The following is a 25,440-nucleotide window of genomic DNA, read 5'->3' as shown; positions in this document are numbered from 1 at the left end:
TTTTGAGATAGGGCCTTGCTTTTTGTCTGGGCATATGCCTAGACCACCATCCTCCTATTCCAACAGCAGCTGAGATGACAAGCATGTGCCATCATGCCCAACTTTATCAATGGAGACAGAATTTCTGGAACTTTTTTTGCCCAGGCTGGCCTGGAACCGAAATGCTTTGGCTTCTGCCTCCCATATAACTGGGATGATAGGTGCATGTCATCACACCAGATTACTGGTTGAAAGGGGGGCAGGGGTCTCATGAATGGGCTAGCCTCAAACCTCTATCCTTTCAATCATAGCCTCTGGAGTGACTAGGATTACAAATTGGTACCACCATGCCTAGCTAAACCTTTTAAAATTATACACCATCCTGTCTCAGTTAATCTATTAGGGATACAGAAAATGGACTAAGATAACAGACTGCTTAAAAAAAAAAAAAGAGAGATGAATGGGGGCTGGGAATATGGCCTGGTAGCAAGAGTGCTTGCCTTGCATACATTGAAGCCCTGGGTTTGATTCCCAAGCACCACATATAAAGAAAACGGCCAGAAGTGGTGCTGTGGCTCAAGTGGCAGAGTGCTAGCCTTGAGCAAAAAGAAGCCAGGGACAGTGCTCAGGCCCTGAGTCCAAGCCCAGGACTGGCAAAAAAAAAAAAAAAAAAAAAAAAAGAGAAGAGTGGCTGGGGATATGGCCTAGTGGCAAGAGAGCCTGCCTCGTATACATGAAGCCCTGGGTTCAATTCCCCAGTACCACATATATAGAAAACGGCCAGAAGTGGCGCTGTGGCTCAAGTGGCAGAGTGCTAGCCTTGAGCAAAAGGAAGCCAGGGACAGTGCTCAGGCCCTGAGTCCAAGCCCCAGGAATGGCCAAAAAAAAAAAGAGAGAGAGATGAATGGCAGAGTCAGAGGCATTGGACCCCACTGCTGGGGAGGACATAGGGTCAACTGTCTAGTCTTGTGACTTATGGTTAAGAACAGACAACCTCCCCCTTTTATCTTTTCCCTACTCACCATTAAATCCTCCAATTTCCTTGTTTGGTTATTGACATCTCCATTTCTCTTGGCCAGGCCTCTTTAGCATGTGTGTGTGTGTGTGTGTGTGTGTGTGTGTGTGTGTGTGTGTGTTTGTGTGTGTGTGTGTGTGTGTGTGTGTGTGTGTGTGTGCTTTCTGATGCTAAGGCTTAAACTTAGGGCCCAGGCATTAGTTTTTTCTGCTCAAGGCTGGCATTCTACTGAAGGGGGGAATGAAGAGTTAAAGTAAACCCCATTTTCAGGCAGCCCCCATTTTGTTCTCTGTTTAAACTATGAGCAAACCCAGGGCAAGCTTATTAGGGCCCAGCCGGTCAAGAACTCTAACCGCCTGGGAATGCTTAACTCTAACCATCCCCAGAATGCCTCGAGCCCTGAGCCAATCAGATTTATACCCGTGTCCTAATCTTGCTTGAACACCTGATTGCTGTAACTTTGTTTTTTGCCTTCATAAGCTCTGTTCAATCGCAGCTCGGGGCTGCCTCCTAACCTCCGCTGTGTCAGTGGGTAGGACAAGGCCCGAGCCGCGGCCCGCTTGAATAAAGTCTTGCCTTGCTTTTGCATTTCGGAATGTCTGAGTCTCGGTGGTCTTCTTGGTGGTCATTTCGTGATTTGGCATAACATTTGGGGTTTCGTCCAGGATAGCCCCAGAGACCCCCGAGATCCCAGACTCCGAAGGTAAGAAAACAGAGCTGTTCATTTGTCTTGTCCTGTAATTTGTCTGTTTGTCTTTTTGTCTGTTTTGCTTTTGCTTATTTCTTGGAGGGGTTGTCGAAGCGGACACGCTTACTTGGCAATCCTGGGGAGACTGGGGGACACCCCATACTCTCCACCCTTGAAGGGGGACCCCTGGAACCCCGCCTTGAACTCGGGTCCACTCCTTCTGCACCCTTGCAGGAGGTTGTGGGCCAGCTTGGGAGATCTCCAACTCGTAGCTTTTCTTGTTCTCAGGCCTGTGTGTTTTCTTCCTTTTGTATTAATTGTTTTGTTTTTTCTAGCCTTTTGGACTGAACATCTGATCAGAGCTATGGGTAACGTTCTATCTTGGGGACCTCCATCTAGCCCCCTAGACTTGATCCTAGCTCACTGGAGGGAGGTTAAGGAGATAGCTCAGAACCAAGGTGTGGCCCTTAAGAAGGAAAAATGGATCACCCTGTGCAAGTCAGAATGGCCCACCTTTGAAGGAGCTAATTGAGGGAGCTTTGACATAGGTAAGATCAGGACTTTGCAATGCCTAATCTACACCCCTCGTTCGGGCCATCCAGACAAGAGAAACCAAGAAGGAAGAGAAGAAATTGTACCCACCTGTCCTCCAGGGAGGAAGCACAGAGGAGGAAATATTTCCCGCTCCATACTCCCCACCCCAGTTAACTCTACAAGAGGAGGACTCTGAGGAAAATGTTTCAGCTGTGCCCTCCGCTCTGGAGGGTCCTGCCCAGTCAACTCGCTGGCGCCGACAGCCCAGGACACGGACGCATCAGCCCCAAGTCCTGACCCGCAGCCGCCAACAGGGGTGGACGTAGGGCCAGCCCAAGCCCCCCGCAGGTGGCAGGGAGTGACCTCACCGTGCCGCGCTGTCATCTCTGTGTTGTTTGTAAGTCTAACAGTCTCTTTTGTGTCAAACCTGCATAGCTCATTGGAAAGATGTACAGGCGATGGTTCACAATCAGAGTGTGAGTGTCCACAGAAAGAACTCTGGGGGGGGCCCCCACCCAGCCTTCTTAAGCAGAAAATTATTTGGTGTGCTAAAATGTTTTACTAAGACTAAAAATGTTTTACCAAGACTATCAAGCCCTGGAAAATGAGGCTGGAGAATGCTAAAATCATTTGTTAAAGGTTTTGTCTTAAAATTTGGGTGTTGCAGGAGTAAGATTGACAAAAATACCTCTTGCCACTGGAAAATGTATGGCTGATGCTTATTTTGCGCGCTTTAAGGTCTTTTGAATATGTATGTGTGGGTGTGAACATGTTCAAGACTGTTAGTATGATGTAAAATTGAGTGAGTTTAAGTTTAAATTCAAATGGTCATCAAGTTTGGGCATTACCAAATGCTTCAAAGGATTATTGCATTGTTTTAAAGAGGAACTATAGTTAAAAAATGTTTAATTAAAAAAAATCAGAGCTAAGTGTCAGAAATTTGGATGTAAAGGTTTATCACTGTTAAAAAGAAACAACTGCTTGGGTTTCTCAGTTCAAAGACCAATAGGAAAGGACAGGAAAAACCTGGGATGGGCTTGTGTGCCTATCCACAAGAGTGAGGGGTGATCTGGCAAAGGTGCAGCTTAGCCAGCCCACGTGGTGGCACAGGCCCTGGAGGGAATCCACATGGTGGGACAGCCATAAGGGGGCATCCATTCATGGTGGAAGAGGACAAGGCGGCACCAAGACAGTTCATCAAGCTCTGAGGAGTAGGATGGAGATAGGCCACTCGGTAGGACAGGCCAATGGAGGCCTTTCTTTTGTCTCCTTTGTTTTCAGGTGAACTTTGGAAACCTTGTGGTAAAAATGAATTTGACTAGAATTTCTAAAACTGCCCCTTGACAGGTACTAGGAATTGGAAAAGTTTTTTAAATGGTTAAAAAGTTTATCTGATGTGATTCGATTCCTGTACTACTTTTGTAATTTGGATTTTAAAGGACATATGTTAAACTAATGGGGATAGGAGTAAACTCTTATTAATGCTATGTATGAAGGAAGAAATGGCAAAATGGGCTAATGTTTCTCACTAATTTACTGAAAAGCTGAGTGGATAAGTATTTCTAATTCTGTAATTGTAATTCTTGCATTAAGGAAAAATTGTCATTTGAGTTCAAAGGTCTTCATGCCATGTGGTAACTGGGACTGAAGAAAAAAAAAAAAAAGAAAAAAGAGGCTCTTTTAAAGCAAGCAGCCTGGAGGCGAAGGGCGGCACCTGTTTTCAGAATGCCTGTGAACATCAGAGTTTTTCCAATGCAGATAAAAGCTAAAGTGTTAGTGTTAAAGCAGAGGTTAGTAAAAAGGCTTTGGAAATCAAGAATGCATTTCTAGATAAGAAATTTGGAAGTAAAATTGTCCTAAATGATTATTGCAAAGTGAGAAAAGGAGAATTATGGCTACCAAAATGTTTAATTGCCATTCCAGTTTCTTTGTAGGTTTTTTGTAACAGTTTCCAGCAGGCCCACAGAGAAGGACAAATGAGTTCTACAAGTTTGTCAAGATCTAACATTGGCCCTTAATAAGTTCCAGGTAAGAGCATGCTTAAAAACTACTTATTTGTGGACCACCTTGTTGCTTTTAATTGGAGTAAAGTGGCCTCTTGTAAGACTCATTGATCTGAAATCTGCAGTTCAAAGCCAGCCCGGGTAAAGAAAGGTCCCTGTGAGAGTTTTCATCTCTAATCAGCTAGCAGAGTGCTGGGAACAGAGTCGTGAGTCGCTTTGAGGCTCAAAGTGGTAGGGTGCTAGTCTTGAGCTGGAGAGCTGAGGGACAGCACTCAGGCCCTGAGTCCAAGTCCAGTGAAAAGTCACTCCTCCTGGGACAAAAGTGATGGAGCATCCAGAGGCAGTAAGCCACTGCTTGGATGGCAGAGATGGTGTCAGATCCTAGAGTCACTCCTGTTTGGCCTTTCAAAAGTTAATCAAAGCCGGGAAGTCCTAGAATAGTTTGTAAGCATGCCTTTCTAATGCCCATGTCTGTCTACTGGGCAGGAACTTGCCAGTCATTTGTGATTGTGGGTAGTAAGGGTAAGTTTGTCAAATGAGAAGATAGTTTAAAATCCCAACCCCCGCATCTACTCAAAGCTCTGACTGGCAGTGAGAATTTTAAGCTGATACATCTGTTCAGGAAAGAAAGTTTGTAGACCTGAGATTGTGTCCTTATTGAGATCTGTTAAAGACCTGCAAAGGTAATGTAGGCATTTTTTTAGGTAATCAGAGATCAGTTCCCCAGCAAGTCAGGAAAAAGCTTTTACAAACTAGAATGTTAAAAGGCTACACTGCGGTAGCCCCAAAAGAAGTCTGTATAGTTAAAAGTTAAAATGTTGAATGTAATTTCCAGTTTGGAGTAAAGTTTCTAATGGACATCTGATCCTGCAGCCCTTTGGTAAAGTAGACTAAGGTTAAGGTTCCTGGCTAGGTAAGGTCAACGTCCCTGAGTCAGCCTGAAGAAGTTATAGAAGATGGATGATCTTCGCCCATCAGCCTCCCCCTTTTAGGACCAAAGGACCAGAGTTGTTTTTGGGAAGAGGAGGCAGAATAAACTAGAGGCATGGAAAACAGAGTTAACAGTATACAGAGACTGCACTTGTGAGAAATGGTTACAGGCCAAGCCTTCTATGTTGGCTTAAAAAAAAATCCTAGCCTTATTGGAAATATCTGATTTAAACTTACTGCCCTGGCAAAATGAGCCAAGGGCCATTGATTGCCTAAAGCTGTCTTGACTTTCAGTGATGTGCCAGCCTACAAAAGCTAGTGTGTTTAAGAAGGAATCAGGAAAATACTAGGAAATTTGACTAAAGTTAGGCTTTAGGTTAACTTAGGTTAAGCTTGTCTAACCAGTCTTTGGAGAAAGTTGCAGGTAACCCAGCAGAAGGTGTGACATTCTATTGGAACCACTGGGAGCCACTGCTGCCTGACACCACCATGGCCCCTGCCCATTGCATTTGAGTGAGGATCAAGGAGAGTCTTAACAGTCATCTGGAAGAATCTACATCTTCTGATGGGACTCATCACACGCAGCTGATTTCTTCTGGAAAGTGCTTTGGATCTGCTAAAACTTAAATTTTGGGGGGGGGGGACATCCTTGAGTTGACTGGAGTTAACTAGCTCTATTAATAAAATTGTATATTGTAAGAAATTTTCAAGCAGACTGGCCTGCTGCTAAATTCAAAGCATGTATGACAGGCTGGAGAATCACTTCCAGGCAATGCCTGGGGTGGGAGGTGTGTCCAAGAGTGTTGGAGTGTGTCCAGATGGATTGGGGTGTGGCCTTGGAGAAGAGAGGGAGGTGGCTGCCATTGGGTGTGCCAGGTACCAGGGTGGCTGGATGGAGATTTGAACTGCTGGGGGCATCTTCATGGAGCCCTCCTGGGGGTGGATCTTGCAGATGCCACTGGCCAACCTTAGGCATTTGGAGGAACTGGAAACTGGAGAAATCCACTCTAGAATAGTTGGCTCATGATATAGAATATAGAATATAGATATAGAATAGTTGGCTCATGATACTTGGCTCTGGTCTGGCTTCTTAGGAGCAGCAGTCCCATTGGACTGACCGTTGCCCCATCTTTGTTTTCCCCAACAGCCTGTGGGTGGAGTCACAGTAAATTGCTTTGATGTAGTTGAGATAAACCGGAAAATGTAGACAGTTTAAAACTCTAGCAGCAAAGAAGCCCCAGGAAATGTAAAGAGGAAAGTTAGTATAGAAAGCCTTGGAGAAAGGGATAGAGAAATGGTTTCCTCTGGATAAGGGATTTAAAAAGTAAATTGTCACAGAATGTTCTAGTAAGTCGCTGATGGCGTGAGGAAGTAGTAGATGGTGTGAGTGGGGATATGTTAAATTTTATAAGACACAGATTATAAAACTGTATAAGGAAATACTTTAGAGAGAGAAAACAAGTTTCCTTTAGATTAAAAGGTTTTGGCATGTTAAAAGTGAGAAAGACAATCCCTAGAAAGTTTGAGTATGTAACAAATGGTATCAGTATGTCAACATTAGAGCATATGAGTAAAGTTGGTATGTAATCAAATTGGCTATAATATAAATAGGGTCAGAATTGGGGCTTTGGTGTAAAACTATGTTTATCTGTACCTGTATCTGCAGGGCTAAGGGACTTATGTGATGTCATCTAAATGTTATTCCTAACTTGCAATCGCATTTGTTATGAGCTTTTATTGCCCCCTCAGAGCCCTATAGCAAGTCCACCAAGGGATCTGGCTCAAGCTAAAGGCCCTTTATGAGACTGGACCTCCTCCTGAGCCACACCCGCTACCAACTGAGGAAAGTGCCACCGACAACTTATGGTATTGTGGGCACAATACCAATCTATCCCTACTGATTCTCAGTCAGAATCAAACTAATAAGCAAGGAGAACCACAGTTGGTTCTCGAGTTACCTATGAGAAGGGGGAATGAAGAGTTAAAGTAAACCCCATTTTCAGGCAGCCCCCGTTTTGTTCTCTGTTTAAACTATGAGCAAACCCAGGGCAAGCTTATTAGGGCCCAGCCGGTCAAGAACTCTAACCGCCTGGGAATGCTTAACTCTAACCATCCCCAGAATGCCTCGAGCCCTGAGCCAATCAGATTTGTACCCGTGTCCTAATCTTGCTTGCTTGAACACCTGGTTGCTGTAACTTTGTTTTTTGCCTTTATAAGCTCTGTGCAATTGCAGCTCGGGGCTTCCTCCTAACCTCCGCTGTGTTGGTGGGTAGGACGAGGCCCGAGCCGCGGCCCACTTGAATAAAGTCTTGCCTTTGCATTTCGGAACGTCTGAGTCTCGGTGGTCTTCTTGGTGGTCATTTCACGACTTGGCATAACACTACCACTTGAGTCATACCTCTACTGGCTTCTGCTGGTACATTGGAGATGAGTCTCATAATCTTTCCTGCCTGGGCTGGCTTTAAATTGCTGTCCTCAGATCTCAGGCTCCTGAGTAGCTAGCAAGCTTCCATTTTTGAGCCTGCTTTTCATGCTTGGTAGGTCACCCATACTCAGACAAGGCATTAAATAAGGGGATGCCTGAGGGTACAGGAGCAGCCAGTTGCAGGTCTACAACAACTAGAAGGCTAACATTGGGACACACACTCACACGGAGAAAAGTGGCTGAGGACCATCTGGGTTAACCGATTTGTCTAATGATACCTGTTATCCTAGCCACAGCCAGCTGGACCAGGGACTTCCCTGGCATCTGGCTGGTGTCTTGGAAAGAGACAAGGAGACCTTGCCGAATAGGCACGTTCAGATTGAATGGCAACTAATGGACCCAATTAGATTTTGTGTCTTGGAGAGTTTGAATTTGTACACATTGGGAAGTCAGCAAGAAAGGCTCAGAGAGGTACCAGACACCAAAAGAGTAGAGAGCCCAGAGTGGAAATCTGCCAGGTTAGGATGGCCTTCCAATGTATTTTCCCAGAGGAGATTTGGTCTTGTGCCTCTGTCACTTTTACCTTCTACTACCTAAAAAGCCCATCTAACTTTACCAAAGAGCTCATGGACTGGAGTACCAGGGGTCTCTACCTGCTCAAAGCTCACAACAGAACAGTCAGAGACTCAAAATGAGGAAGCTGAGGTAGGCACAGGAGCTCCCACCTGTAATCCTGGCTGCTCCAGAGGCTGAAATCTGACAATGAAGGTTTGAAGCTAGTTTGGGCAGGAAAGATCATGAGACTCTTACCTCCAATTAACCATCAAAATGCCACAAGTGGCTGAGTACCAGTGGCTCACAACTATAATCCTAGCAACTCAGGAGGCTGAGATAGGAAGATGGTAGTTTGAAGCCAGCCTGGGCAAGAAAGTCTGCGAGACTTTTATCTCCAACAAACTACCAAAAAACTGCAAGTGGAGGTGTGTCTCAAGTGGTAGAGCAAAATAAAGAAATAAATAAAAAATCTCCTGGTCTGCACCCAGGCTTTCAGTTCAAGCCCTAGGACCAGCAAAAACAAACAAAAACCAAGTGTGTGGGTGCTTTCTCCTCTAATCTAGTCTCTTCCTCTTGACCCATAAATAGGCTTGAGTCCAGTTCTGGTAATTCTATGTCCTTGGTGGTCCCTTTCAAGGTTTCTGATCTGCCCGGCTGCTCACAGGCAGTCAGAGCCAGTGTTTCCCTGGGAGGGGAGGAGAAACCAGTAGCAGGTGGGCAGAAATAGCAAGGACAGAGTTTGTTTCTCCTTGTCGCAGTGAGGAAGCACAGAGGAGACCCCTATAATGACCTAGTGCCCTTGATTTCTCACAGCCAGTTTTTTCCTTATGTGTCCTACAGAACTTCCCTCTAGAGTTTCCCAAGGAACAAAATGAGTTCCTGCCCAGAAAGTTTCAGATTCAAACACATCCACATCTCACTTAATCCTAACAGTGTTTTAGAGATGAGAAAAGAGGCTCGGAGAGAAGTCTGATGCTTGTAGTAAGAAATGACGAGTTTGTCATGCGCTGGTTGCTCATGCCTATAATTCTAGCTACTCAGGAGGCTGAGATCTGAGGATTGCAGTTCAAAGCCAGCCTAGGCAGGAAAGTCCATAGGACTCTTAGCTCTGAATAACCACTAGAAAACCAGAAGTGGAGCTTTGGCTCAAAGTGGTAGAATGCTAGACTTGTGCAGAAAAGCTCAGGGACAGTGCTCAGGTCTTGAGTTCAAGCCCCATGACCAATAAAAAAAATGAGTTCAAGTTGGGCATGTTGATGCTCTCCTGTAATACCAGCATTCAGGAGGCTGAGGCAAAAGAATAGCAATTTCAAGATTAGCCTAGGGTGGGGAATGTGGCTTAGTGGTAGAGTGCTTGCTTAGCTTGCATGAAGCCCTGGGTTCGATTCCTCAGCATCACATAAGCAGAAAAAGCTGGAAGTGGCACTGTGGCTCAAGTGCTTAGCAGTGAGCAAAAGGAAGGCAGGGACAGTGCTCAGGCCCTGAGTCCAAGGCCCAGGACTGACAAAAAACAAAAACAAAAACAAAAACTAGCTGGGGTTTTGGCAGCTCAGGCCTATAAGCCTAGCTACTGAAAAGGCAGACATCAAAGCCAGCCTGGACAGACAAATCATTGAGACTCTTATTTCCAATTAAACATAAAAAAACTAGGCTTAATGTGATAAAAACATGGCTTAAGTGATAGAGCATCAGAAGTGAGCAAAAAAGCCAAGTGAGAACCAGAGGCCCCCAATTCAAGCCACACACACACACACACACACACACACACACACACCAAACCAATCAAAAACTAATCAAACAAAAACTAGTCAAACAAAACACTGCATACCTACCCACGTTCATAGCTTCCTGTTGTCCATTTCTCCCTCCTCCCTCCCTCCTTCTCCTTGCCAAACTGATCAAATTGATATATCGACATTCTCCAGCACATACTCTCTCATCTCCAAATCTTCGTACCTACATTTTCCTGGCTAGAATACCATAGGGTGCCCTGGTGAACTCTGAATTAATCTTTTTTTTTTTTTTTTGGCCAGTCCTGGGCCTTGGACTCAGGGCCTGAGCACTGTCCCTGGCTTCTTTTTGCTCAAGGCTAGCACTCTGCCACTTGAGCCACAGCGCCACTTCTGGCCGTTTTCTGTATATGTGGTGCTGGGGAATCGAACCCAGGGCCTCATGTATACGAGGCAAGCTCTCTTGCCACTAGGCCATATCCCCAGCCCTCTGAGTTAATCTTGAGACTGGGGTGAGGGGGTAAAGGAATATAATAGAAAGGGTACACTTGTTTAAAAAGACTGTATGCTTGTATGGAATTATCAAAATGAAAACTTGGTCAGTAATGAGGGTTGAACTCAAGGCTTGGGAGCTGTCCCTGAACTCTTTTTGTTCAAGGCTAGCACTCTACTACTTTGAGCCATAGCTCTACTTCTGGGTCTTGAGTGATTAATTGGAGATGTTAGTCTCACTGGAACTTTTCTGCTAAGGCTGGCTTTGAACTGCCATCCTCAGCCTCCTGAGTAGCTAGGATTATAGGCATGAGCCATTAGCGCCTGGCAAGAAAACTTCTTATAGTATAAATGTTTGCCAAAAGAAAATGGAAAAGTCAGGTGCTGGTAGCTCATGCCTGTAATCCTACTCAGGATGCTGAGATCTGAGGATTGCAGTTCAAAGCCAGCCCAGGTAGGAAAGTTTGTGAGACTTTCATCTCCATTTAACCACCAGAAAAACCAAGTGGAGTTGTGGCTCAAAGTGGTACAGTGCTAGACTTTAGAGAAAAATCTCAGGGACAGCACCCATACTGAGATCAAGCTAGGAAGGAGGAGGAGGGGGAGGGGAAGGAGGAGGGGGGAGGAGGGGGAGGAGGGGGAGGAGGAGGAGGAGGAGGAGGAAGAGGAGGAGGAGGAAAAGGAGGAGGAGGAGGGAAAACAAAGGAAGGAGGGAAGGATAGAGCTGTGTCTCAAGTTTCCCCTCTAAGGTCAGCCCTTCATATAAGGACTGACAATTTATGGTTGTAGTAAGTACATTCTCCTTAGCTTCACTTTACTCAATAATCAGGCTCCAGATGGCTTCAGTATGGAATCCCTTTGTCTAGTTTTTCCTTGGGAAGTAGGGACCAACAAGAACTTCTGAGGGCTCAGGTGGCCTTCAGGGTTCCAGACACTGGCAATTATAGGTTTATTCAGTCACTCAACAATAGGCCTGTTATGCTCTAAATTCTGTGCCAGGTGCTGGGGATCAAAGATGAATAGAGAAAATAACTGGAAAGTTATGGTTGGACAAATACTTAAAAGAACACTCTAAAAAATCTGTACAAGAAAAACAACAGAGTTTAATCCATGTTTCCGTCCAGGTGTATGGGGCAGAGGAGCTCGTCCCAAGCTTTCCCAAAGTGAAGATTTGAAGGGGATTAAAGCTATAATTCCCAAACTGGGTGTCGCTTTCAGGAAGTAGGCGTGAGGGCTGAATCCTGACCCGTACCACACCTGGACCTCCTGTCTCTCTAATTCCCAACATGGGATCCAAGGACCAGTGGTCTGGCTGGCGGCCCACTCGCTGTCCAGTGGCCCCAGGACACCTCGTAACGATTCTCTGGACTAGGGAGACCCCACCGAGGCACGGGAGCCTTAGATAGGTAACTGTCCTTAAGAAGGACTCCAAGTGACCCTCTTAGCAGGTGCGACCCCTTTAAAAGGAGGAGTCTGGCGGGCGTCACAAATCCTGCATCCCTACTCCGATATCCAGACCCGCTAAGGTCCCGCTCCGCGCCCGCCCAGCCGCGCAGCCGGGAGCGGAGCGGTCTGGCTCCGCCCTCATAGCGCGGGCGCTGATTGGTCATCTTGGCCACGAGGCGGGGCCGAATCTTAAAGATCCAGGAACTGAGCAAACGGAGAGGACCCGGCGGCTTCGAGACCCTGGGGGTGTGGGCGTGGGGGGGGGGGGGTGCAGCGAAGCCCCAGATGGGTTTCTTAAAAAACCCTTTAATCTTCATACCCTAGTCCCGGGACCATGGAACCCACAAGAGACTTCCCATTGTTTGGGGGCGCCTTCTCCGTCATCCTCCCTCCTGGGGCTATCGATGTAAGGTGAGCTGGTCCCGGCGCCGTGGAGCCCACCGGGGGGGTGCGGGAAGAAGCTGGAGTCACCGGGGTCTACCTCGCCTCGTTTTCTAGCGACCTGCGGCCGGTTCCGGACAATCAAGAAGTTTTCTGCCATCCCGAGACCGACCAGAGCCTGATCGTGGAACTTCTGGAGCTGCAGGCCCACGTGCGGGGCGAAGCGGCCGCCCGGTGCGGAGGGCTGGCCAGGGGGCGGCCCGGGCCCAGGAAGCGGGCGGGGCCTGCGGCTGGACGGGGATTTTGTTGTTGTTTCTTTGTTTGGGCTTTTTTTCCCCCCCCCCTCCACCAGAACTTCCAAAGCCAGAAGTGAGAGACCTAGACTTAAACATGCCCAGAGGCGGGGGTGGGGCATCGAGGGACCTGACCCTTCTCTCCCACTCCAGGTACCATTTTGAGGACGTCGGCTGCGTTCAGGGGGCTAGGATCCAGCAGGTGGAGTCGGTGCAGCCCCTCACTTTGGAGAACCTGGCCCTGAGGGGCTGCTGCCAAGAAGCCTGGCTCCTCTCTGGGAAACAGCAGATAGCTAAAGGGAGCCAGCAGGTGAGGGCCTAGGAGGGTAGGACCTCCTGGATGGGGTGGCTTCAAGGGTCCAAATAAACATCCTGACTCATCCCTTTAGGTAGCCAAGGATGTGACACTACATCAGGCTTTGCTTCGGCTGCCCCAGTACCAAACTGATCTCTTGCTCACCTTCAACCAACCCCCGTAAGGAGGAAGGAAAGGGTGGGAATGTTATGATTGGGCCTCCAGGACAATGAGGCTGGGTGGGCAGAGCAGGGAGATGTGCTGGTGGGGTCCTCCAAGGAGGACGGAGTAGGCCAGAGGTTTGGGATCACTGTGGGTCCTAGGGATCTGGAAGTGGGATCTTCCAGACCTCAGTCCTGGATGGTGTTCTCTCTTCTTCTGTTTTCCAACCCCCAAGAACTGAAAACAGGTCATCTCTTGGTCCTGAAAATCTGTCACCTCCACCCTGGAGCCTGAGTAACTTTGAACAACTAGTGACCAGTCTGACCCTTCACGATCCCAACATCTTTGGTCCTCAGTAAAGATTCCTGAAGCATTGTGTGATGCTGCGGAAAATTTAGGGACCCACTTCTGGGAGGGTGGAGGAAAAAGAGGTGAATACCTGGGTTTTCTTTTACTGTTTCTCTGTGCACAAACATAAGACACCTCCTCTCTGTAGAAATAAACTTGCTTTATAACCAATATAATTACTGTGACTTTGAATTAACAGGATACCTGGGTCTTCTCCATTCCCTTTGGTCTTACAGGGTAAAGTTTAAAGCTGTGCATGGGAACAAGAGGAACCCAAGGCTGGCAGTGGAAACAGGGAAGAAATCACTTTGGAGTGACTGGTTCAGCCCTGAGAGAGGGCTGGGGAGGATACAAGGGGTTGAGTGGGAAGGTTTAAAGCAACAACACCCAAAGAAAGAAAGGAAACTACTACTTGGTAGTGATTCAACCCTGAGAGAATAGCTAGAGAGTGGGGTTGGCTCTCCTCCCTTAGACGGCTGAAAAGTCATGTGGTTCGTAGTTACCAAGGCATAGTAGTGAAGGCAAAAGTATCCAATAAAGTGTCAATTTGGTGGCACATGGAGGAGTGGCTGTTATTTAGTGTATGTATAGTAGAGAGAGCGCAGCTGGTCCCAAAAGAAAAGGGAGAGGATGGTATGGGGCCCAAGGCGGAAGTAGGAAGCACCTATACCCTTGTACATGCCCAAAATGCCCTCGGTCCGAGCTGTCTGCAGCAGAGCATCCAGTATTCCCCGGTACATGAGGCCCTGGACATGTTGGAGGGGGAAGGAACTTGTCAGAGTCCAGCAGGGGCCTCATCTCTGTAGACTGCATTTGAGCTTCTCCCTCCTACACCCACAGTCTGCTTCTCCCCCTCCTCCCAGCTTTCCCTGCCTGCCTGCACCCCAGAGCACTCCCTTACCTTGCCCTGAGCATCTGTGGGCTGGTTATAGAGCCTGGTACTGGCCACATCAAATGGTGTCATGGCCATGACCACAGCGATGCCACTCACCATGGCAGCTGCCAGAGCCACCTTCCAGCTCTGGGGAGGAAAGATCTGCAGGAGAGAGGAAAAGATCAGTTTTATAGCCAATCATTCATCTCCTAGGGCAGGACAGGCCCTGCTTCTACCCCACTCGTATGATAACAATATGAGGGAGGAAGGCCAGCATGCTCTGAGGGTTCCAGTACCCCTTTCTAAGAGGAAGTGACTAGAGAATCTTGGGAAGAATCTGAGGAGTCAGTGAACCCCAAACCCTTCTACTGCTGGTCCCTTGCATCTGAATATTGACACCATTCCCTTACCTCCCTTTGCCCAACCCCTACCCCATTTCCAGGAAGGTCCCACCCCTTCCCAGGAAGTACCTCCCACTGGCTCAAGAGGTCCTTGGTGGATGAGAAGGTGCACAGCTGGGTAGAGGAACCGACGGCAACTCTGGGCAGGCCTCCCAAGGCCCCACGCCATAACCCCACCAGACCATGTTTCTGGCCAATCTCCGTTAGTGCCTGAAACATGCCCTGGTGAGGGGAAGACCATAGGGGTGGGGTTCAGTCATCCCAGCATCAGGGGCTGTCACCACTGACACTGTCAAGGATCAGTCCTTAATAGGCACCGATTGTTCAAACATCCAATTCGTTGTGGGCTTAAAGCCAGAGAAAACGGGTCCTCAGTATTTGCCACCCCTCCCCATCCCAGAGTAGGGGCTGAATATAGGGAAGTGAGGACATTAACAGATTGAGAGAATGGGGCAGGAGAAATGGGCAGAAGATCTGAAGAAGGATTTGTGATGGTCCAGGTGGGCCTGAATTAATGTTGTACAGATTAGTGGTCAGGGTCGGAGTAGCTAGGGGCAGACAGAAAGCTGGGGAAAAATGGGAGAGGGTGATCAGGTATAATGGTTTGGGGAAACCCTCACCTGGTGCTTATATTGGTGCCCTACAGCAATTTCAGAGGATGCTTGTGCCTGTAAGTGGGTCTTCACCTGGAAGAGAAAATATCACAACCTGTACCCCAGTGACCATTGGCCCACCATAGGGGTCCAAATGCCTGACCCTTCCCCCATACTTCTTCCAGGGTATTAAGCAATGAATACCCCCTTTAATCTGATAATTATTGTTGTTCCCACTTAGCAGATTGGTCTTGAGACTTTGTGTCCCTTGGCTGCAGTCCCAGGGGACAGATCTCCTAGCACTGCAAGATACCCCTCCCCCTTTACATCCTCCTTCCCTTGGGACTGGGGGTAAGGGGATGGTGAGATTGGAGAATGACAACATTTCCTAAGACTGGTATTGAGTAAGACCTGGGTTTCAGCCTCTCATGCCAGCTCCTATTCTCAGGTCAGATTTCCAGCTACCACCCTCAACCAGATTGCCCTGCTAGACTCTGGCCACATTGAACTTTCTAGCTCCCAGGGTCCATAGCTGATTTTGAAGAGGCCACTGTCCCTAAGTTGAATACCTTAGAAGTGAGACTAGGTTGGCTCTTCTACAAAACAAAATGCTTCTCACTCTCTTAGCTACACTAAGCATGGCCTAGCCTCAACAATAAGCAGCTGTGTCACCTTGAGGAAGTCACTTTCCCTCTCTGGGCCGCATGCTCCCAGCCCTTGACCTATATCTGATAACCCAAAAGAGCATACTGTGAAATTGTAATTCTGGGATGTCCAGGCCCTTCCAGATCCCTACAATCACTGATGTATGTTACTTAAATCCCTAGCTTCCCCTCCACAAATCCAACCTCAATACATAGCACAAAATAATAACATAAAACATTAGCATCAAATAATGAAAGCATTACTATTAAATGCTTAAGGATTTGTGCTAGTGCTCTCATTTGTCTCCCCCAGTCCTCCCTATGACGACACAAAAAGGTTACTGAAATTATCTCAATTTCACAGGTGTGGCAACTGAAGAACTGAAGTTCAACAATGAATAATTTTATTGCCCCTCCCCCCCCTCTCTCCTGTACTAGAGCTTGAACTCAGGGCCTGGGAGCTATCTCTTAGCTTTTTTGTTCAAGGCTGACACTCTACCACTTGAGCCACAGCTCTGCTTCAGCTTTTTGATGGTTAATTGGGAGATAAGAGTCTCACAGACTTTCCTGCCTGGGCTGGCTTCAGACAGCAATTCTAAGATCTCAGCCTTTGAGTAGATAGGATTATAGGTGTGAGGCACTGGCACCCAGCTACAGTGAGTAATTTTCAAATCCAAGCTATGAGTAGCAGGGAGACTGATTCCCATAATCTTGACTGAAGTCCATAATCTTCTTCAACACATATGACTATTTGCACTGGGTGGGTGTACATAGGGCAGATCAGAAGGCCCTAAAATGTACTAGCAATTTTGTAATACCCTCCCCTGCTTTGCAAGGGGACAACACCCTGCCACCCGTGCTCTTGTGAAGGGCAGGCCCTCCACTACACCAAGGTTCTGCCCTGAAGACCCCAGGTAAGACCTCCTCTCTCTCCTTACCATGTAGATGGGACTCCCCAGATAGGCTCCCATGATTCCAGCCAGGGCCCCAGCTGCTGCACTGTGGACCGGACTCAGGGTGCCATCAGCTGTGTGCAGGTAGCCCTTAGCCTCAGCCAGCCCATAGGTGCCTAGGCGGATGCCATTCATCAGGAATTGGTAGAAGAGAGCAGGGGCCAGGCCTTTCTGCAGCGCAGCCAGGCCGTCCACCTTGCCGATGGTGAAGAAGGCATGGAAGACATTTCGATAGTGTCGCTGGTAGGTGCCTGGGGCTTGCAGTTCTCCCTGCAACTGCATTCTGGTTTTCACAACCTCTAGTGGATTGGTGAACACACAGGCCCCACAGGCAGCTAGACCACTCATCAAGAAGTCCATGGTTGGCCAGAAAAGGGAAGCGAGGGAGGAGGTTTGAAGGCAGGTGAAGACTTGGTTTCCGCAGCCCAGGCTGCAAGAAGAATTTAGAAGTTTCAAATCAAGTGTCAGGGTCAAATGTCAAGGAGTGAAGGGTTAGTTAGAATTCGGGAGTCAGAAGCTGGCAAGAGAGAGGAGTGTAGGAGTGTCTGGTGAGATATGGCAGGGCTCTGTAGGTCAAGAGCTCCAGGGTCAAGGGAGGGCAGAAGTCAGGAGGTGACAGGTGGGATGCACGAGGTTAGCCTTCGTAAGCAGGGAGCCGGGGAGTAGCGGAAGGAAACGCAGAGTTGAGATATGGAAGGTGGAGAGGCAGAAAAAATAAAACCGGCAGGAGAAAAAGGATCCGGGATCCGCGGGTGTCCTCGAGGTAGTCACTGGGTTGGATCGCGAGAGAAGTCGGGACCCTGGACGGGGCTGAGCTTCCCTAGGAGCTCGGAGAGCCCGAGCACCTCGGGCCCGGGTAGTCCTGGGAGGCCGGGCCGCCACACTCCTCTGCCAATGGGGATCCTCGGACGGCCGCAGCCCGGGGGGCCGCAGCCAATCAGCGCAGAGGCAGGGAGTTAGCCAATGGGAGGAGCCCTCGGCAATCTTCCCCGGAACCGGTGACGAGCCTCCAGGCCTTAACTCTCCCCACCCCGGGGCTGGGGGCCTCGGAGGCCCGCTGGGCTGCGGGGCGCGGGCGCGCCGGGCTGGGCTGCGGGGCACCCCGGCCGCGGGGTGGGGTGGCGGGGGGAGGCTGTTTTTGGCGGGGAGGAGGAGCCGGGTCTCGGGTGCCTGGGCAGAGGTAAAAGGCTGAGTGCAGAAGCAGCAGTACCTCTGCCGGGGCAGCCTCCTCCTGGCGGGGGGCGGAGGGCTCCGTGCCTTCAGCCTCTGGGCGCCTCAGGATGGGTAGCCTGAATGTGTCCGCGCCCGCCTCAGCTCGGTGCCAAGCGAGCCAGGTAGCTGCGCCCCTAGATGAGACACACCTGCGGGGCTGCTCCCACCTCCTGAGGCTGGGACCCAGGGTGCGGCTAGAGTGTGGTGGTGCCTGAAGAACCGCCCGGGAAGGGAGCTGCATTCCGGGAAGGGAGCTGCTTGCCCACACACAGAGAGAGAATTTGATGAAATTCTCACATTCTTTAGAACATTTCCGCGATCAGAAAGTGAGGACAGACTGGGGGCCAGGATTTTTTTTTTTTTTTTTAAACCCTCAACAATTAGGGTAAGGTGGGCTGGGAATGTGGCCTAGTGGTAGAGTGCACACCTCACATGCATGAGGCCCTGGTTCGATTCCTCAGCACCACATATATAGAAAACGGCCAGAAGTGGCGCTGTGGCTCAAGTGGCAGAGTGCTAGCCTTGAGCAAAAAGAAGCCAGGGACAGTGCTCAGGCCCTGAGTTCAAGCCCCAGGACTGGCAAAAAACAAAACAAAACAAAATCAAACAACAATTAGGGTAAGGTTACAATCTATCATCCTGAAGCTTTATCCTAATTCTCCACATTCAGCCACTTCCATCCTATTTGGTTTCTCAAACATTTGCCTACGGTTGTTCTAGCAATTGTTACTTCCCAGACTACTTCACTAAGCTGGGGCTTGTTTAAAGCTCTGTGCACTGAAGTCCAGGTGATGGATCTGAGTCATTCCCTTTTACTTTGCTTTTTGCTTACAATGTAGATACTGGCAGAGAGCTGAGTGAGGAAGGAACGGGAACTTAGAGGTAGAACATCTTAGGGGTGTGTGTGTGTGTGTGTGTGTTCAAGTACATGTGTATCGGTACTGAAGCTTGAACTCAGGACCTCAGTCCTGTCCTTTAGCTTTTTCGCCTATGGATGGTGCTCTACTATTGTAGCTCCACTCAGCCTTCCAGTAGGGAGGATTACAGGCATCAGGCTGAACATTTGTACAGAAGACCTTAACTGAACAGAAAAATTGTAAAGATGTTGTTTTCATGGATTCCACATCCAAAATTTCCTACTAATAACTTACATTAATATGGTACATTATTATATTGATGTATTATTATTAACTTGGAGTTTAGGATGTAGATCAGTTGCATGCAACAGGCCCTGGGCTCAACCCCCAGCTCCAGATAAACAAACATTATTGCTTGGCACTATTGCTTGGCACTATTACACCTGTAATCTTAGCTACTTAGGAGGCTGAGATATAAGGATCATGGTTCAAAGCCAGCCTGAGCAACAAAGTCTGTGAAATTCTTATCTCCAATTAACTACCAAAAAAGCCAGACGTAGGGGCTGGGGATATGGCCTAGTGGCAAGAGTGCTTGCCTCGTATACATGAGGCCCTGGGTTCGATTCCCCAGCACCACATATATACATAAAACAGCCAGAAGTGGTGCTGTGGCTCAAGTGGCAGAGTGCTAGCCTTGAGCAAGAAAAAGCCAGGGACAGTGCTCAGGCCCTGAGTCCAAGCCCCAGCACTGGCCAAAAAGAAAAAAACAAAACCAAAAAACAAACAAAAAAAGCCAGAAGTAGAGGGCATTCTGGTCCTGACTTCAAGTCCCAGTGCTGGCACACACACACTTTACCAAAAAACAGCAGAATAAGAGAAACGAAAGCTTATTGGAGAAAGACAGAAGAATGGCATTGTCCAAAAAGAAATGTACTCATTACTTGACTTATGTAACTGTAACCCCTCTGCACATCACCTTTATAGTAACAATAAAGTATGGAAATTAAAAGAAATTTATTAGGATGCTCTTCCAAGCAGACACAGCTGGCAACTAGCGAGCCAAAGAAGCACAGTAGCTGGGCATAATTGGCTCACACCTGTAATCCTAGCTCCTCAGGAGGCTGAGGATTTGAGGATTTCGGTTCAAAGCCAGCCTGAGCAGTAAAGTCCATAGGACTTTTATTTCCAATAAACTACTGAAAAAGAAAAAGAAAAAGCCAGAAATTGAGCTGTGGTTTAAGTGGTAGAGCACTAGTCTTGAGCAAAAGAAGCTCCAGGACAGCACCCAGGCCCTGAGTTCAAGCTCCATGACTGACCAGTGTCTGTAATCCTAACTACTCAGGAGGCTGAACTCTGAGAATCACAGTTTGGCAAGAAAGCCCATGAGACTCTTATTTCCAATTACTCATTGAAAAGCTAAACCAGAGGATGGCTCAAATAGTAGAGGTTCAGCCTTGAATGAAAAAGCTAAGGGACAGTGCCTGCCCAAACCCTAAGTAGAACAGATACACAACACACACACACACACACACACACACACACGCACACCCCACATACAAAGTCACAAAGTTCTCCCTTTTTTATATAACAGGATACTTCAGGCTCATTTTATATATATTTTTTGTCTCTTCCTGTCCCTCCATCCTACCACCAGATATTTTCCCCAAGAAGTCCTATTTCCTGTTCTTGGAGAATGTTTTTGTTTGTTTTTCTGCGTATGCGGTACTGAGGAATCAAACCCAGGGCTTCATGCATGCTGGGCAAGCACTCTACCACTAAACCACATTCCAAGCTCCAGGAGAATGGTTTTTGATATGTTTTATTTTGTTTGTGAGATAGGGTTTCACTGTGTTTCCCAGGCTGGTTTCAAATTCCTGGGCTTAAGTAATTCTCCTGCCTCAGCCTCCCAAACAGTTGGGGCTTATAGGCATGTGCCATTGTGCCTGGCCTAGGAAACAGTTTTAGAACTCCCAGTCTGGCCAGTAGGTATGTTTGTAGCTGTTAGGTGTCATTGTTTCTAGACACATTTGAGGCAGGAAGGAAATACCTATATTAACCCATGAATATATACACACAGGTATTTCTATATATAATCATTCATATCTGTATTTTCCTAAACATGAATTTGTACTGATGTCTCCAAGTCTGATCTAGCTACTCTCTCTCTTATCTACGAATAGTAGGAAACCTGGCTCCTATCACTCACCATTCATTCACATAATTGTTTAATGTTTAATTGATAATAAGGACATCAGAGTTGTTAACTCATATCTGTGTGGGCAATAGTCTTGTTAACTGGAATGCATGCTTACATGCAATTCCATTTGCTTTTGGTTTGATTAGCTCTTATTTCCAAAGTTGCTATGGTCAGGACTGTTCCAATCAACACATTTAAGAAAAGTTATTTCATATAATTGTAATATCATTAAGTTTTGTTTTATTTTATGTTTTTGTGCTGGTACAGGCATTTGAACTTCAGACCTCCAATTATCTCTTGGCTTTGGCTTCCTTGCTCACAGCTGGTACTGTACCATTTGAGCCATGCCTCTGGTTTGTCATTTTGCTGGATAATTGAATATTGAGTCTCCCAGACTTTTCTGCCTAGACTTGGCTTCTGAGTTGCTAAGATTATAGGCCTGCTAGGATTACAGGTGTGAGCCAATGGCACCTGGACTTTAGCCTTTTCTTTCTTTTCTTTGCCAGTCCTGGGGCTTGAACTCAGGACCTGAGCACTGTCCCTCGCTTCTTTTTTTTTTTGGCCAGTCCTGGGCCTTGGACTCAGGGCCTGAGCACTGTCCCTGGCTTCTTTTTGCTCAAGGCTAGCACTCTGCCACTTGAGCCACAGCACCGCTTCTGGCCGTTTTCTGTATATGTGGTGCTGGGGAATTGAACCCAGGGCCTCATGTATACGAGGCAAGCACTCTTGCCACTAGGCCATATCCCCAGCCCCCTCGCTTCTTTTTGCTCAAGGCTAGCACTCTACCACTTGAGTCACAGTGCCACTTCTGGCTTTTTTTTTTCTTCTACATATGTGGTACTGAAGAATTGAACCCAGGGCTTCATGTATACAAGGCAAGCACTCTACCACTAGGCCATATTCCCAGCCCCTCCACCCTTTTTTTTTTTTAATGCCAGTCCTGGGGCTTGAACTCAGGACCTGGGTGCTGTTCCTGAGCTTTTATTTATTTATTTAGCTCAAGGCTAGTGCTCTAGCACTTGAGCCACAGCTCCACTTCTGCCTTTTTGGTAGTTAATTGGAGATAAAGAGTCATACAGACTTTCCTGCCTGGACTGACTTTGAATCATGATTCTCAGATCTCAGCCTCCTAAGTAGCTAGGAGTATAGTCATGAGCCACTGGTACTCAGCTTAGCTTTTTTAAATTTCAGAATTTTTATTTATTTGTTTGTTTGGGGTGGTTAATTGGAGACAAGAGCTTCATGGACTTTCCCATTTGGGCTGGCTTTGAAATGTGATCCTCAGAGCTCAGTCTCCTAAGTAACTAGGATTATGGATGTGAGACCTGGCAGTAGGCTTAAATTTTTATTAAATTGGCATATTGATTTTGGGCCCAAACTTCTAACATTGGCAAACTTGCAAAGTCCATATTTCTTTCTCAGTGGGAACTCAGATACCTCCAGGGCATATCAACTTCATCTTTCCCAGGGGAGGATGGGGAAAGAGGCCCCAAAAGGAGAGGAGGCTGTAATTCTACCCTATGTTGTAGAAGCTTCTAGATTATAGAGATTGCTAGCCAGTAGCAGAGCATGGGGAAAAGGCAACAATGAGTGTATGTTCTTTGAATACTTTAAGGACCAATCTTTTTGTGTGAATTTATTTTTATTTATTTATTTTTTAGCCAGTCCTGGGCCATGAACTCAGGGCACTGTCCCTGAGCACTGTCCCTGGTTTCTTTTTGCTCAAGGCTAGCACTCTGCCACTTGAACCATAGTGCCATTTCTGGCTGTTTTCTATATGTGGTGCTGGGGAACCGAACCCGGGGCTTCATGTATACAAGGCAGGAACTCTTGCACTCTTGCCACTAGGCCATATTCCCAGCCCCCGTATGTGTGAATTTTTAATCCATCTGCAGCTTGTCTTTTCATTCCCTTATCATCGATTCTGCAGAGCAGAAGACCTTTGCTTCTCTGTTTTGTAGTGCTGAACCAGTCTTTTGAGTATAGTAAATTAGGCTCTGTGTGTGTGTGTGTTTTTTTTTTTTTTTGCCAGTCCTGGAGGTTGAACTCAGGGCCTGCACACTGTCCCTGAGCTTCTTTTGCTTATAGCTAGCACTCTAATACTTGAGCCACATCGCCACTTTCAGCTTTTTCTGTTAACATAGTACTGAGGAATTGAATCCAGGGCTTCGTGTATAGTAGGCAAGAACTACCATTAAGCCACATTTCCAGCCTTTTCTTTTGGCCATGGGCCTTGAACTCAGAGACTGGAAGCTGTGCCTGCCTGGTCACTCTCTGATATCTTTTGCTCAAGGCTGGCATTCTGCTACATGAGCCACAGCTCCACTTCCAGCTCTTGCTGGTTAATTGGAGATAAGAGTCTCAGGGACTTTCCTGCTGAGGTTTACTTTGATCCTCAATTCTCACAGATAGGACTATATTCTTTTTTCTTTTTGAGATTGGGTCTTGCGATGTTGCCCAGGTTGGCCCCCTACTCAAGATCCTTCTAAGTAGGTGCTGGTGGCTTATGCCTATAATTCTAGGTTTTCAGGAGGCTGGGATCTGAGAATCATCATTTGAAGTCAGCCCACACAGACAAATCAGAGACATTCTTTTTTTTTTTTTTTTTTTTTTTGCCAGTCCTGGGGCTTGAACACAGGGCCTGGGCAAAGTCCTGAGCTTCTTTTTTTTTTTTTTTTTTTTTTTGGCCAGTCCTGGGCCTTGGACTCAGGGCCTGAGCACTGTCCCTGGCTTCTTCCCGCTCAAGGCTAGCACTCCACCACCTGAGCCACAGCGCCGCTTCTGGCCGTTTTCTGTTTATGTGGTGCTGGGGAATCGAACCTAGGGCCTCGTGTATCCGAGGCAGGCACTCTTGCCACTAGGCTATATCCCCAGCCCCTGAGCTTCTTTTACTCAAGACTAGCACTCTACCACTTGAGCCACAGCACCACTTCTGGCTTTTTCTTTTTATGTGGTACTAAGGAATTGAACCCAGGGCTTCATGCATGCTAGGCAAGCTCTCTACCACTAAGCTACATTCCCAGACATCAGAGATATTCTTTTTTCTTTTGTTTTCTTTCTTTCTTTCTTTTTTTTTTTTTTTTTTTGGGCCAGTCCTGGGCCTTGGACTCAGGGCCTGAGCACTGTCCCTGGCTTCCTTTTGCTCAAGGCTAGCACTCTGCCACTTGAGCCACAGCGCCACTTCTGGCCGTTTTCTGTATATGTGGTGCTGGGGAATCGAACCCAGGGCCTCATGTATACGAGGCAAGCTCTCTTGCCACTAGGCCATATCCCCAGGCCCTCTTTCTTTCTTTCTTTCTTTTCTTTTTTTTTTTTTTTTTTGGCCAGTCCTGAGACTTGAACTCTGGGTCTAGGATCTGTCCCTGGACTCCTTTTGCTCAAGGCTAGCACTCTACCACTTGAGCCACAGCGCCACTTCTGGCTTTTTCTGTGATTAATTGGAGATAAGAGTCTCATGGACTTTTCTGTCTTGGCTGGCTTTGAACTGCCATCCTCAGACCTCAGCCTCCTGAGTAGCTAGGATTACAGGTGTGAGCCACCAGTGCCAGGCCAGAAACATTCTTATCTCCAAATAACCAGTACAAAGCTGGAAGTGGAGGTGTGGTTCAAGTGGTAGGGCACAAGCCTTGAGCAGAAAAAGCTAGGCAAGGGTCTGAGACCCTGAGTTCAAGCTCCAGTACCAACACAACACAGACAGACACACACACAGACACACAGACACACACACACACACACACAGCGTTTTTTTCATATTATTCAATGTTTTATTCTATTTTTTATTTTTCAGTATTAAGGTTATGGTCTCACATTTGCTAGCCTGGTGCTCTACCACTTGACCTATGCCTACAACCACACACACAAAGTTTTAATCTGCAAAATCTGTCTTAACAAAATTTTATCTTAAAACTTACTTTATTTTTATTATAGGGGTGATGTACAGAGGGACTACAATTACATGAGTCAGGTAATGAGCACATTTCTTTTTGTACAGTGTCTTCTGTTCCCTCACTCTCTCCCAGTCCCTCCCTCCCGTCTCCACCCTCGAGTTGCATAGTTCACTTCCATCAGTGTTCAGTGAGTTCCACTGCTGCACTTCTTCATCCTTTTCCCTCAAGTTTTGTGCCCTCCTCCCACCTTCCCAAATATATACACATGAATATGCCATACATAAGGTAAAGAGGACAGAGTCATCAAAAACTAAAAGCTATATAAAAAAGTCTTTTGTTTCCATATCTTGGAGTTCATTTCAGTATGTATATTATATTGTATAAATATGAAGAGGCACTTAGGCAGTGTGCCTTTGTGACTATCCTCTTTTGGTCTCACTGTGTGTGAGGATCTAGAATTCTGTATGATTTGTCATATCCCAGTGCGTTTTACATCTAACTTTTGCATATCAGAAAGAACATGTGTCATTTTGCCTGTTTTGCCTA

The 25,440-nt window shown here is 47.2% G+C and overlaps 2 protein-coding genes across 4 annotated transcripts; one reads left to right on the top strand and one right to left on the bottom strand.

Annotated features, from left to right (window-relative positions):
* The first annotated feature begins 11,953 nt into the window (after window positions 1-11,953).
* Rangrf (RAN guanine nucleotide release factor) lies at window positions 11,954-13,449 on the top strand. 2 transcript variants are annotated; one of them, XM_048366115.1, is made up of 5 exons: window positions 11,954-12,208; window positions 12,296-12,412; window positions 12,625-12,781; window positions 12,861-12,946; window positions 13,164-13,449. In XM_048366115.1, the coding sequence occupies exons 1-5, from the start codon at window positions 12,132-12,134 to the stop codon at window positions 13,285-13,287; spliced, it is 561 nt and encodes a 186-aa protein (XP_048222072.1). In that variant the 5' UTR covers window positions 11,954-12,131; the 3' UTR covers window positions 13,288-13,449. The 2 variants fall into 2 exon arrangements, with proteins under 2 accessions (XP_048222072.1, XP_048222074.1); XM_048366117.1 differs by having other exon boundaries at window positions 12,861-12,964; window positions 13,164-13,301.
* Window positions 13,416-17,621, bottom strand: Slc25a35 (solute carrier family 25 member 35). 2 transcript variants are annotated; one of them, XM_048366113.1, is made up of 5 exons: window positions 16,727-17,619; window positions 15,172-15,237; window positions 14,621-14,773; window positions 14,178-14,312; window positions 13,416-14,022 (listed from the first exon to the last, which is right to left on the bottom strand). In XM_048366113.1, exons 1-5 carry the CDS (start codon window positions 17,099-17,101, stop codon window positions 13,849-13,851), a joined length of 903 nt encoding a protein of 300 aa, XP_048222070.1. In that variant the 5' UTR covers window positions 17,102-17,619; the 3' UTR covers window positions 13,416-13,848. The 2 variants fall into 2 exon arrangements, with proteins under 2 accessions (XP_048222070.1, XP_048222071.1); XM_048366114.1 differs by lacking the exon at window positions 14,621-14,773 and having other exon boundaries at window positions 16,727-17,621.
* Between the last annotated feature and the right edge of the window lie 7,819 nt (window positions 17,622-25,440).

This window comes from Perognathus longimembris, chromosome 17 (assembly GCF_023159225.1).
Source record: "Perognathus longimembris pacificus isolate PPM17 chromosome 17, ASM2315922v1, whole genome shotgun sequence".
Taxonomy (NCBI): Eukaryota; Metazoa; Chordata; class Mammalia; order Rodentia; family Heteromyidae; genus Perognathus; species Perognathus longimembris.
This window is presented reverse-complemented; position numbering and strand designations above follow the sequence as displayed.

Bases quoted from the DNA above. Each gene is read 5' to 3' on its own strand.
- Rangrf (XM_048366115.1), top strand. From the start codon at position 12,132: ATGGAACCCACAAGAGACTTCCCATTGTTTGGGGGCGCCTTCTCCGTC. The intron at 12,782-12,860 runs GTGAGGGCCTAG...TCATCCCTTTAG, and splicing joins TAGCTAAAGGGAGCCAGCAG to GTAGCCAAGGATGTGACACT. The intron at 12,947-13,163 runs GTAAGGAGGAAG...CCAACCCCCAAG, and splicing joins CTCACCTTCAACCAACCCCC to AACTGAAAACAGGTCATCTC.
- Slc25a35 (XM_048366113.1), bottom strand. From the start codon at position 17,101: ATGGACTTCTTGATGAGTGGTCTAGCTGCCTGTGGGGCCTGTGTGTTC. The intron at 14,774-15,171 runs GTGAGGGTTTCC...TCCCCTCACCAG, and splicing joins GGCACCAATATAAGCACCAG to GGCATGTTTCAGGCACTAAC. The intron at 14,313-14,620 runs GTACTTCCTGGG...TCTCTCCTGCAG, and splicing joins ACCTCTTGAGCCAGTGGGAG to ATCTTTCCTCCCCAGAGCTG.